This window comes from Sarcophilus harrisii, chromosome 6, assembly GCF_902635505.1.
Source record: "Sarcophilus harrisii chromosome 6, mSarHar1.11, whole genome shotgun sequence".
Taxonomy (NCBI): domain Eukaryota; kingdom Metazoa; phylum Chordata; class Mammalia; order Dasyuromorphia; family Dasyuridae; genus Sarcophilus; species Sarcophilus harrisii.
Genome location: NC_045431.1, coordinates 183253882 through 183265916, shown reverse-complemented (window position 1 = coordinate 183265916; position 12035 = coordinate 183253882). Strand labels below are relative to the sequence as shown.

At 39.3% G+C, this 12035-nt stretch overlaps 2 protein-coding genes across 3 annotated transcripts in view; one reads left to right on the top strand and one right to left on the bottom strand.

Moving 5' to 3' along the window:
* TRMT44 (tRNA methyltransferase 44 homolog) overlaps positions 1-8706 on the bottom strand; it is a 38721-nt gene extending 30015 nt beyond the window's left edge. Inside the window, exons 1-3 of one of the 2 annotated variants that reach the window (XM_031942372.1) lie at positions 8165-8706; positions 3061-3175; positions 439-658 (exon numbers count right to left, since the gene is read on the bottom strand). In XM_031942372.1, coding sequence (XP_031798232.1) covers positions 439-658; positions 3061-3175; positions 8165-8681 — 852 coding nt within the window. In that variant the 5' untranslated portion in view covers positions 8682-8706. The remainder of the gene's footprint in view (positions 1-438; positions 659-3060; positions 3176-8164) is intronic. The other variant, XM_003773414.4, reaches the window with a different exon arrangement.
* A 1200-nt stretch (positions 8707-9906) lies between these two features.
* The window catches only part of LOC100926778 (peroxisomal acyl-coenzyme A oxidase 3-like), an 87864-nt gene continuing 85735 nt past the window's right edge, over positions 9907-12035 (top strand). The window contains 1 exon segment of the mRNA XM_031943542.1: positions 9907-10144. The gene's annotated coding sequence lies outside the window, so the exon portion shown is untranslated.

Genomic DNA, 12035 nt, shown 5'->3' with positions numbered 1-12035 from the left:
AAACAGAAAGATAGCATAGAGTAGAAGAAAATGCCCTCAATTAAGGGTTCTAGAATGACTTCTCCTACTTAAGTCATGTGATCTTAAGAGTCACTGAATCTCAGTTTCCTTATCTGTAAAATTGGAATAATATAATACTTCTTCTGTCTTCCTTCTAGATTTGCTATCAGGATTACATGAGAGTAAAGGTATTTGGCAAATTATAAAGAACTAAATAAATGTAATATGTTGTTTTTATAAAACAAAGAGGGAATTGACAACTCACAGCCCCTTGACATACCTCTTTGTTGAGCATGCTATAAATATCAGTTATACTTGCTGGTTATGATTTGTGAGAAATCTGAAATTTTACTTTAATTTTAACTTATAATGTCATATCATGTGACTTCCATTGAAAAACAAATCTGATAAGGAAAAGATGGTTTTCATCAGAATTACCTTAACCATTTCTTTGTACTTCTTTTTGAGTTCCTGGTAAATTTGGCTATATTTCATAAGTGATATGAGTGACAGAGTGCTTTTAAATTCATTTTTCTTATTCTCCACAGACCATTTGGACAACTTGGACAACAATTCTTTTCCAAGCCAGGAAGACTTGGGGTATATCACTCCATCTGAATCCCATCTTTTTGGAGAGAAAGCTAACATGGATATGTACCTTTGAAAAAGAGAAAAGAAAAACAACAACAAAGCAGGGTGACCTGTATGTTCTAGAACTATGTACATGACAAAATTATATTTGGCCACAAATAAGAAATTTTTTTGGATCCTGGACACATATTTTCTCTATGAAGCCTTGCCCAATCTGGTCCTTCACCTCCTTTTGCTTCTTAATTTGCACCAAATTAGATCATTCTATGAAGCCCATCATATAGACACACATTCTGTAGATGTCTGTATTTGCTTTTGCAAATTCCCAAGGCTTTGAAATGTCTCCTTCCCCCTTTTTACCTGTCAATGTTTTAATCACCTATTAAGGATCAATCAACTCAAAGACCAGCACTTACTGCAGACTTTACAGAGCCATTTGTTTCTAATTCTCTAATATATTTATCATGTTAATACAATGTACAAAGATTATCTGTATTGGTCTTATTTTGCCAAGTGACTTGAAGTCCCAGGAAGCAGACATGACAGCTTATAAAATGTTACATAGTCCTCTGGACTAAGCAACAATCAGTGCTGAATAAATTTTCTATTTTTAAATCTAACAAAGGAAAACACATAGAAAAGCAGGGCATATTCTCCTTTGGGATTCTGTGTCAGTTTTTCCCTTTGAAGTACTGTTAATTTCTTTTCTTTAATTAACATCCTTATGTATTACCTAGTTGGACAATCTCTAAAATAATACCAGGCTGTGCCTAGTCAGATTCAAATTTTTTTTGTCTACTGATATTTTTTCAGGAGAGCCCATAAAGGATCAAGTCATCAATAGAAGGCAGCTAAAATACAATATCTCAAGCCAACTTGAAATTCAGTGTGCCAACTTGAAAGCATGACTGTTTGGTCTACAAAGAAATTAAAATGTCAAGTTCCCTGAGGACTATGTAACATTTTATAAGCTGTCATGTCTGCTTCCGGGACTTCAAGTCACTTGGCAAAATAAGACTAATACAGATAATCTTTGTACATTGTATTAACTTTACTAATATGAACAGCCATGCATAAAAGCGTTCTCAGTCACTCAAGGGAGTCCCAAAAGAGGAGTTTTCAAAAACGTTTGAACAATGGCACAATGACAATAAAAATGGATGATGGATTAAATATACTGTTTCTCAAGATGACAACATTCAGTTAGATTATATAAATCTAAAACATAAAATATAAAAATAAGGTTATCTTTGCCCTAGAAGAGGAAAACAAAAAGGACTAAGGGAAGGTTTACTAGCACAGGGAGTTTTCTGAGGTTTCTGGACTCTCATGCTCACAACCTTAGTTAAGATCCTCATTTCCTTTTTCCATATTACTACAAAAACCTCCCCAAAGGTATCATGCTTCTAGTCTTTCCTTTTTTCTCCACACAGCGGCAAAAATCATAATGAAGGTATCAGCATGGCCAATTCAATCCTCTTCATAAGTTTTAGTGATATTTTAGCATTAAATCATAGTGCTAAATAGCATTACAGTACAGGTATGGATTACACAAAAATGTATCATAAGACTAGGCCTATATCCTCAAGCATTTCCCTTAGGGAAACAAAATTAAGGTATGATTCAATTTTTAAAAGTAATTTGGGTTATCATTGTTTTTGTTGTTTGCTTGTTTTTATTTTGTAAAGTTAGTACTCTTTCTTACCTAAATCAATAACCACTCCTGGGGATCAGTCTTATGGATTGGGTGAACTTGCTTCATTTTTCCAACTGGTTTCTGTTTACTTTTCCTTAGGAACCTGATGGCCCTCCACCCCTCGGGGCTTACCATATTTGCTGGTCTGTCAGACTTAGTGAAGATAATCCATAGGATTTAATCTCCTGCTACACAGAACTCCTAAACTCTGCAATCTGTCAATCTCAGCCTCCTCAGAAGCAGAGGACTAAAAGTATGCATCTCCATGCCCAACTGTCACTTGCTTTTAAAAAGTGGTACATAGGCAACATGATATAGTATATAAAAATTACAGCCTTGAAATCAGGAATATCTGAGTTCAGGTTCTGCATCCAAAACATAATAGCTATAGGATAATGGGCAAATTGCTACATTCTCTTGAGCTTCCACCAACTTTCTCAGCTTATGATTTGACAAACTACATTGCTACATAAGTTTTTATATTGAGTTCCATATGTCTAAAATCACAGATTTAGTCCAAAAGAAAAATTATTTGGCAGCAGTTTTAGATATAATAGGAGTTCAAAGATTGGAAGGAAACTACAAATAACATTTTACCCATATAAGAGTATGTATCTAAGGAGATATATGCTTAGACAAATAATAAAGGGACAGGAAATGTTCAAATCAACATATATAGTCTAATCTATCTCAAATATCTCTGGGTCTTAAAGTTACATAAAGAAATAGTCAACATAAAAACAGAAAAAAAGGATTTTTCTAGAGGCTCTTACCATTCTTCATCTTTGTTATGTCTAAGTTGAATTTGATAGATATTGTTTTTCTTAACTTGTAAACGTTGTTCTTCTTCTTCCAGTGGTAAAAAAGTTACTGTTCCATTGAAGACATCTGGGGAAAAGAAGGGGAATGCTATGATTATTTAAAACAGCTTATGTGTACTTCATTAGAAAGAATATAGATAAAAACCATAGTATCTAGTAAAAAAAAAAAGAGTACAGTTTAAAAAAGAAAACCAAACACCCTCAATCATATTTATGAAACCTTTGAATGAGCTTCATTTTCAAAATATATAAGAATATATTATATATATAAGAAATATACAAGGAAAAAACTATTCCACACATGTTCAAGGGATAAAAAAAGAAATTTTCAAAAGGAATATATTCATCAATATACATATGAAAACATGTTCCAAATATATAAAAAAGAAACGCAAACTAAAGTATTCAAGAAGTTGCATATCATCATACCCATAAGGTTGGAAAAAAATGATCCCCCTCTCCAATGCCAAAAAAAAAAAAAAAAAAAAAAAAAGACATGCTAGAGAAGCTTAAATATGCTCATTAACATTCTGTTGGTTAGGATTGTGAATTAATACAACCATACTGGAGAGCAATAGGGAACTATGTCATAAAAAAAACACTAAGTTGTATATGACCTGTAACCTAGCAATATCATGCAGCCCCAAAAATAATGAAAAGAAAACAATTTCTATGTACAAAAATGTTACTAGCAAATTTTTCTGTAGTTTCCAAAGAACTGGAAAATAACCAGTTAAACAAATTATAGCAGATGAGGAAAATGGCATGCTACTTTTCCCATAAAAAATGAAAGGAACAAACCAATGAAATCACTAAGTCTATTGAAAAATAATAAATTATGCTACTTCCTGATAGTTGATGGATTTAAAATGCAGAAATTTTGGACATGGAAAATATAGAAATTTGTTTTGTTTAACTATTATATTCATTACAAGGGGTTTGGTTTCCCTGCCTTCTTAATGGGGGATAGGGAAGATAGGATTTTTTAAGTGGAATAATCTGGAATATTTATGCATTTATTCAATGATCATTTATTAAGCAATTACCATGAATTATGTAGAGTGCCAGTCAATTTCTGGAAAAAAGAGTCCCGCAAAAGGACTTAAAATCTAATGGGGATGATAAGAGATACATCTACATAAATACTGTTTCTATCCATTTCTGAAACCTGAGTTCTAGACCCACATTACTATTTGTTTGCTTTACCTTTTTGGACCTCTTCTGAAATGATCCATACTGGTAAAGAATAGTGGTCACAATAAAGTGAATTAAGAGTTTACATCCTGATTTCAGAAAGGCCTGAAGACTTACAGGAACTGATGCTAAGTGAGCAGAACCAGGACATTATTGTACACAGCAACAAGATTGTGTGATGATCAATTTTGATGTACATGGCTTTTTTCAGCAATGAGATGATTCAGGCCATCTCTAATGATCTTGTGATGAAAAGAGTCATCTGCACCCAGAGAGAGGAATGTACGAACTAGTTGTCATTCACAATAAAGCATTTTCATTCTTTTTGTTGTTGTTTGCTTGCTTTTTCTCATTTTTCTCCCTTTTGATCTGATTTTTCTTGTGCAGTATGATAAATTGTGAAAATATGTATAGAAGAATTGTACATATTTAACATATATTGGATTACTTGCCATTTAAGGGAGGGAGTGAGGGAAAGGAGGGAGAAAAAAATTTGGAACACAAGGTTTTGAAGGTAAATGTTGAAAATTATCTATGTACATATTTTGGGGGAAAAAAAGCTTTTTTTTTTTTTTTTTTAAAACAAAGCTTACATCCTATGCTGCCTATACTAAATTATATTGCCTTAAAAAGACTGATATTTATAAATGTAAAGTATGAAACTACAGGAATATTCCTGTGAAGCAATTCTGTTTTTAGTAATATTATCCTAGGTGAGAGCTTGCTTGAGGCACTATTTTTGTATGGCTGTATCCTTTTCAGATATAAACATTAAAAGTTAAAACAATCTATAATATATGACATGCAGAAAAAGTCATCATTTTCAGTTATGTCAACTCTTCATGATGTTATTTTCTTGGCAAAAAGTGCTTTGCCATTTCATGAGTGGTAGCTCATTTTACAGATAAAGAAACTGAGACAAATAAGGTTAAGTGACTTGCCCAGGGTCACACAACTAAAACTTCTAAGGCTGCATTTGAATTTAGATCTTTCCGACTCTAACCCCAGCAACTCTATCCACTGTGACACCTACTTGACCTTGAAAAGGAGGGAGAGTGGAGTTAATTAATGGAATTAATTCTTGGAAACCTAAGTATTTCTCTTTGAGGCTGTTATATATAAATTAAATGAAATAAGTCTACCTGGCCCTTTCAAAAAGTTTTTAAAAATTTATCTTCCCATGGACCAGTCTTCGTTTTCAATCTCCCTAAATATCCAATAGCACTTTGTGCAAAGTAGAGTCAAATTTGTCAAACTGATTTTGAAGAGAATTCCCATTACCAAAAATAAAAAGTATGGAACAATTTGCTTAAACTACATCAAGTCAATAAAATATCATGCACCATTTTTGATAATCCCAAACTGCCTCCAATGTCCTTAATAACCGCTCTTTATCAAACTTTTAAGTGCCTACTTTGTGTCAGGCACTGTGTGAAACCATACTACTAATACTCTCCCACACAGTAATTCTAAACTACAGCACAGAATACTTTCGCTAGTAGCAGGAATTTCCTGAATTCAATTTCCAATTGAAAGTAGAGGTTCCATCAAAAAATAAATTCTCCCATTGATGGCATATAGCTACCCAATCAAATTGTGAATTATTCAAAATGCATTAGACAGATTAACAAATATAAATAAAACTTAAACATTTGAAGGATGACTTGTATAAAAATTTGCATAAGTCCCACTAGCAAGTATGTGAATGGCTTGAAAAGGAGATGTGCTGTTGTGTTAAGATGTTATTATTCATGAAATATTAAAAGAGCCTGAAGGAAGCCTCCACTGAAAGCTAAATCCTCTGCAGTGGAATTTATACTTGAAAATTGCTTTACTACAACGTAAAGTTTGTAGAACTTTTTTGCTAATGAAATGTGGATAAATGTAAAATAAACATCACACCAACTTTAACTCAGCTTATCTAAAATTAAAATTTTAATTCCTTTCCATAATGCAAAATTGGGAGGTTGAATTGATATGGATCACATTCAATTATAATCTTTTATTATAGGTAAATTGTGTTTTCCTTTCAAAAAGAAATTTGAAATTATTTCATTCACTTCTGATTTACACTTTCAAGGTCCAAGGGAATGTCCATTGTAAAAACAAAAGCAAGAAAATAGAGTAGATTTATGTAATTCAGCAAATTAGTATTATTGTATTATTATTATATATATATTATATTATGCTATATTGTAAAGGAGGTGCTATTACAATATATAATACTATAATACTGATTATAGTATTACTATTACCAATGTCAAATTATCTTTAATAAGGAACCAAAAAATACACACACACAGAGTACATTTCTAGGTTAAGCATAATTTTAAAAAATAGAGAGAGTACACTTCTAGGTACTATATCTAGAGAGAGAGAGAGAGAGAGAGAGATTTATAGATTTATTTTGCTGAGGCAATTGGGGTTAAGTAACTTGCCCAGGATTTCTACACATTAATTTCTGTCCAGTTATTTTATGGAAGGCATGTGATTCAAATACAATATACAATTTACAGATCATCTTGGGGATACTGCTGCAATTTGGCTTAATGAACACTTCAGTTCAAATCCTGCCTCAGTCACTTACTAGCTGTGTGATCATTTAGCCTCTCTGACTTTCAGCTGCAGGCTTAAGGCACAGCCGGTAGCAAACTGGAAAAGGAAATATAATATAATTTAATCATTACAATTCCAAATTTAATTTAATTCAATACCAGATGTTGTTTCTAACCCTTTGGAAAGGCCCAATACTGGGTGTTTCCTTATAAAATGAAGACCTTGAACTAGGAAAAGTAACATGGGACAAATAACTACTTTAAAGATCAAATGAGGTAATATCTGTAAAGTGTCATATAAATAGTAGCTATTATTCATGTCACATTCCAATTAAACTGATAGCTTAAGTATGGATAAGAATGGATATTGTTTCTTACTATGATATAGTGGAATTCCAGAGGGCTGGACTTGAAATTTGAAATGAATTTCTATCAACATGTACTAGCTGGCAAGGATCAGATAAATTGCTTCCCCACTTCAAAACTTGGGACCCCCTCCTTTTCAAAATGGGGCCACTGTGGGAAAAGTAACTTTATAAGTGGTAAGGAACTCTATAAATGAGATCAGGACACGAAACTCAGAAAATTCTGTCATTAATCAGCAACTTAACCTTTACTTTACTTCACTTGGCTAGTTCTTAAGTTTCATAAACGCTAAGCTTATTTCCACTAGAAAGATCTAGGATTTATTTCTTCCACACTTAATCCTCCCATATCTCCCCTCCAATGTCTAAGTAGTTCTATGCAAAAGCATAGAACTAATACTGAATGGTAAGAACTCGAAAGGCAGCATGAACAGAAACAGCACGAACTAGGAGGCATCTAGGAGGCAAACGGAAGTCGCTAGGATAGGCTGAAAGGAAGACCAGTTAAAATTCTGCCTCCTATGACTAGTTATATGATGCTGGGCAAGTCACTCTCTCAACCTGAGAGGTTATTATCTCTCCCATTTGGGAAATGAGAATAGTAACCGCACCTCCTTTACAGAGCTGCTGTAAGGAACAACGGAGATGTTATAATGCAATAACAGCTATTATAATTAGCTGCAGCAGTGGCAGCATTACCAGTAGTAACAGCACTAGTCAGTGTGGGTAGCAGTAGGGCCAGCAGCAGCACCACACAGCTAGTGACATTAGGGGGGGAAATGCTACCACAAGAATTGTTACCACCAGTGACAGCACTAACGGTAGCTGTAGCCCCAGCGGAAGGAAGAGTAGGGACGGCACGACCCCTCTCGGGGGATTCTCAGAAGGTGCCGCTCAGCCCCACCGAGCCCCTGCCCCCGTGGCTGCGGAAGGCGCCGTTACCTCGGACAACCATTTCTCTTCTCGGAGCTGGCCACGGCAGGGCCGCGCTGGGCTTGGGGATGAGGGTCCTGAGCATCACCTCGGGCTCGGGGCTGGCCCCGCGCGGCTTGGCCTCCCCGGTCCCCCTAACGAAGCGCAGCACTTCCTCATCCGCGGAGGCGAGGCTCCGGAAGAGATCCTCCAAAGGCGGGTCCGGGTCCGAGGAAGGGGCTCGGGGCGCCTCCAGGGCCCCCCGGTCCGGGCCCGCGCTGTCCTCGGGTTCCCGGGCCCGCCCCCGCGCCGGCCTCCCGGGGGCCTCCAGCCTGGCGCCGCACAGGCGCTTGTTGACCACCTGCGGCCTCTCCACCCACACGGCCACGGCTGACCAGAACCCCGAGGGGAGCTGCGCGCTGCCGTCCGTGACCAAGGCCCGACCCAGCAACCCCATGTTGGAGCCCAACACCTCAATGGCAGGGTCTGGCAGAACTAGAGGAACCCCGGCGCGGGAAGATGACGCAGAGCGCCAGCGCTGCCGCATCCTTCCGTGGATCTGGATGGGAAAGACGCAAAGTTTTTACGTCACACTGACGCCGAGCCCTTCTGCGGTTCTTGGCCTCTTCTTTATATCACTTCCGGCTGCTTTTCCTACCTCCAGCCTTTGCAAATTCAGTCCCTTCCCTGGAGATCAATAACCTGAGTTTTTCGAGGGGGATTTAAGATTCACTCCAGCAACAGTTTCACAGAATCTCTTCCTAGTCACCTGGAAGATCACCCACTAATCCAAGTCTCTCACCCGTAAAATAGCCTCTTTGTCATTTTCTGTGACAATTTCGCGCTAAATTCATCTTCAGCCAGCAAGGATGCAGCGGGAGTGGGCTCACTGCGAACTACCTATATTTCCCCATATATTTTCTCCGCTTCCATATTGTGCTTTAAGTCAAACTCTTATGTAATTTGCTTAGCCGTTGCCCAATCAGGCTTCCTACAGAACGAGTTTTAGTTGGGATTTAGAGGAAGACAAGGAGGTTAATAAATAGAATGGAGAAGGGAGGGCATTCCAGGGATGGGGGGGCAGCTAAAGAAAATGATGGAGCAGTCCCGCGTCATTAGATTATACATATTGTGGAGCAAAAAAGTGTAAGAAGAGTGGAAAAGTAGGAAGGGGTTAAGTTAGTTACCTAGGGCTTTGCATGCTAAATAGAGAATTTGGTCCTGGAGGCACGAGTTTGAGTGCGGAGCAGGGTCGGATGTCATTACAGGACCGGTTCTTTACCAAAGTCACATTAGTGACCGAAGGGAGCATGGACTGAAGTAGGGAGGGACAGGAGCTAGGCAGCACCACTAATAGGTTTTCACAGAAGTCCAAGTATGGAGTGATGAGTGTTTATACTAGGAGTGTGGCCGTTTTTGAGTTTAAGATGTCTGTTGGGTTCACGATATGTAGCGCTTGTCTGTCCTGTCCTTGCTCTTCTGACAAAAAAAACAAATATATGTAAAAATGTTTTGCAAACATTAAAGCACTATATGGCTGCTAGCCATTCCTGTTGTTACTGTTATTAATATTGCCGTTTCCAGGGAGGAAGAAAAAAGATTAAATTGTATCTATTTGTTTCCCTTTTCTCTCAAAGCTGGAAGGGACTTGCTGGGGAATTGCTTCCTTAGTAAGGAATTGCTGGGACCTCAGCACTTATCCAGGGCCTACCCCCAGGCGTTTCCTAGGTGATCACTAGTCGCCTACTGATGACGCAAGAGAGCCTCGCCCCTATGATTACGTTGCGCACGTCAACCAGAACCAGGCCTGCAGAGATGGAGGGAGAGCATGGAGGCAGGATGAGGAATATAGCGGTTTTCTTTCCGTCCCGCCCCCTGTCTCCGTAGCCCCGCCCCCAGGACCGCCCCTTATCTTGGTCTTCAAGTCTAAGAGTCTCTTGGGGACCCGGCCCGGTGTTGGAGGTGCAGGAGAGCACGGGCGGCTTGGAGGCTGGACAGCAGCTGGAGCCGGTAAGGGAGGGAGCGCCCGGGGCTTTCCCCCGCACAGCCGCGCTCGCCTCTCCACTTCCTCAAGTCATCACCTCGGGTCTCCCCGCGTCCCTCCGCTCCCCCCGGGCCCCTCCGCCCCCCCCCCCCCGGGTCCCTCGGGTCTCCCCGCTCCCCCCGCGTCCCTCCGCTGCCCGTGCGTGTGTCCCGTGTCCCCGAACTTTTCCGCCCCAAGCTCCTCGTCCCCGGGAGATTTATTTCCGTGTCTCCTTGTCCCAGCCAGTCTCACGTCTTCAGGTCCTCCCGGCCTGTCTGCCCCCCGTCCCTGGGCTGGTGACTGCCTGCATCTGTGTGTCTCCTCTTCCCCCTTGTGTTTGTGTCCCCGTGACCTTGCCCTCGGCCCCCCGCCCGGGAGCTGCTCGTGTCTGTATCCCTGCTGCGCATTCTCTGTACTTTGCCCGCTGCCCCCTCTCAGGGGTCTCGTTCCTGTGTCCCCTTCTTCCGTTCTCTCTTCTCCCCTTCTGTGTCTCTTGGCCCTTCTCCATTCCCATGCCTCACTTTGCGCAGTCTTTGTATTTCTGTACCTTTATGTCCACGCTTCTTTACCTCTTTGCTCCTCCCATCTCCATGGAATCCCTGTACCCCGTGTTCTTCTAAGAGAGCAGGTCCCTGTATCATTCTGAGTTCTGACATTCCATATCCTCCTTCCTTCTAAGGCTTCCTATCCTTTCCTGTCCCTAAGTTCCCCTCTGCTTATTCCCCTTTTTATATCCTTGCGCTCTCTGGGCCTCAGTTTCCCCATTTGTAAAACGGGACATTGAAGTAGATAAGGGATTCCTGCCCCCCCTTTTCATGGTCTCCTTTGGCAATCTGGAGAAGTTAATAGACCCCTCAGAATAATGTTTTAAATATCTGAAGGGAATGCTACATTTCCTGTAGAAGTTAGCTAGCAATAAAGATGTATTTCTTTTTATTTTCATTCAAATTCAAAGACTCCCGAAATCTATCCAGAATCGTGGTTCTGAGACCCCTTCCAACTCAACTCTAAATGTTGCTTGGTTCTCCTGTGATTTCTGTCCTATGTGTCCCTAATCCTTAGTGTTCTGATCCCTTTGTGTCTCTGTCCCATTTGTCCCTGTGCTTTTCCGTCTCTGTTCTTATGTGCCCCTTTGTCTCTCTCTTGTGCCCCAGATATCCTGTGTCTTTTGCATTTGTAATCTTTTGTGCTTTTTGTTACCTTGGCCTTCCAGGCTTCCAATACTTGAGTCTCCATTTCTCTCTTCTTCACATGAGTTTTTTCTATGGCTCTTTCCATAAAAAGACAGATCATGAAGGTTGTAGAATGACAATTATTCAGGAGACCTGTGACCAAATCTCAGCTTTAATACTGTGATCTTGGGGAAGTCACTGTACTTGCTTCTCAATTTCCTCATCAATAAAATGGAGCTTTTAAACTTCATAAAGCAAGGGGGGAAATGCTTTGTAACACTTAAATCACTATAGAAATATGAGTATCAGCATCATTAATATCAACAATAATTAATAGATCTCTACACCTTACACAGCTGATCTGTAAGCTAGTTGCCCTTACCACCTGGAATGCCTCATATTACTTGTTTTGCCTGGGCATCAGCTTCTAGAAGATCATACAGCTCTTACCAAAAAAATTCAATGTTGGGTCTATATGATTATAGAGAATTGAAAGAGACCCAAAAGATAGTATAGATCTGTTTTACCAATAAGGAATGAAAGTTGATCATGGCCATAAGAAGAGAAAGTATGATAACAAATTAGAACTGGCATCATCCTTTGAAGCTGTTCTACAAGGGAGATAAGAATAATAAGTAAGTAGTTCTTCACTTTACTATAGTTCTGATCACATAGTACTTTGGAGATTTGAATCCTCAGGCAGCCA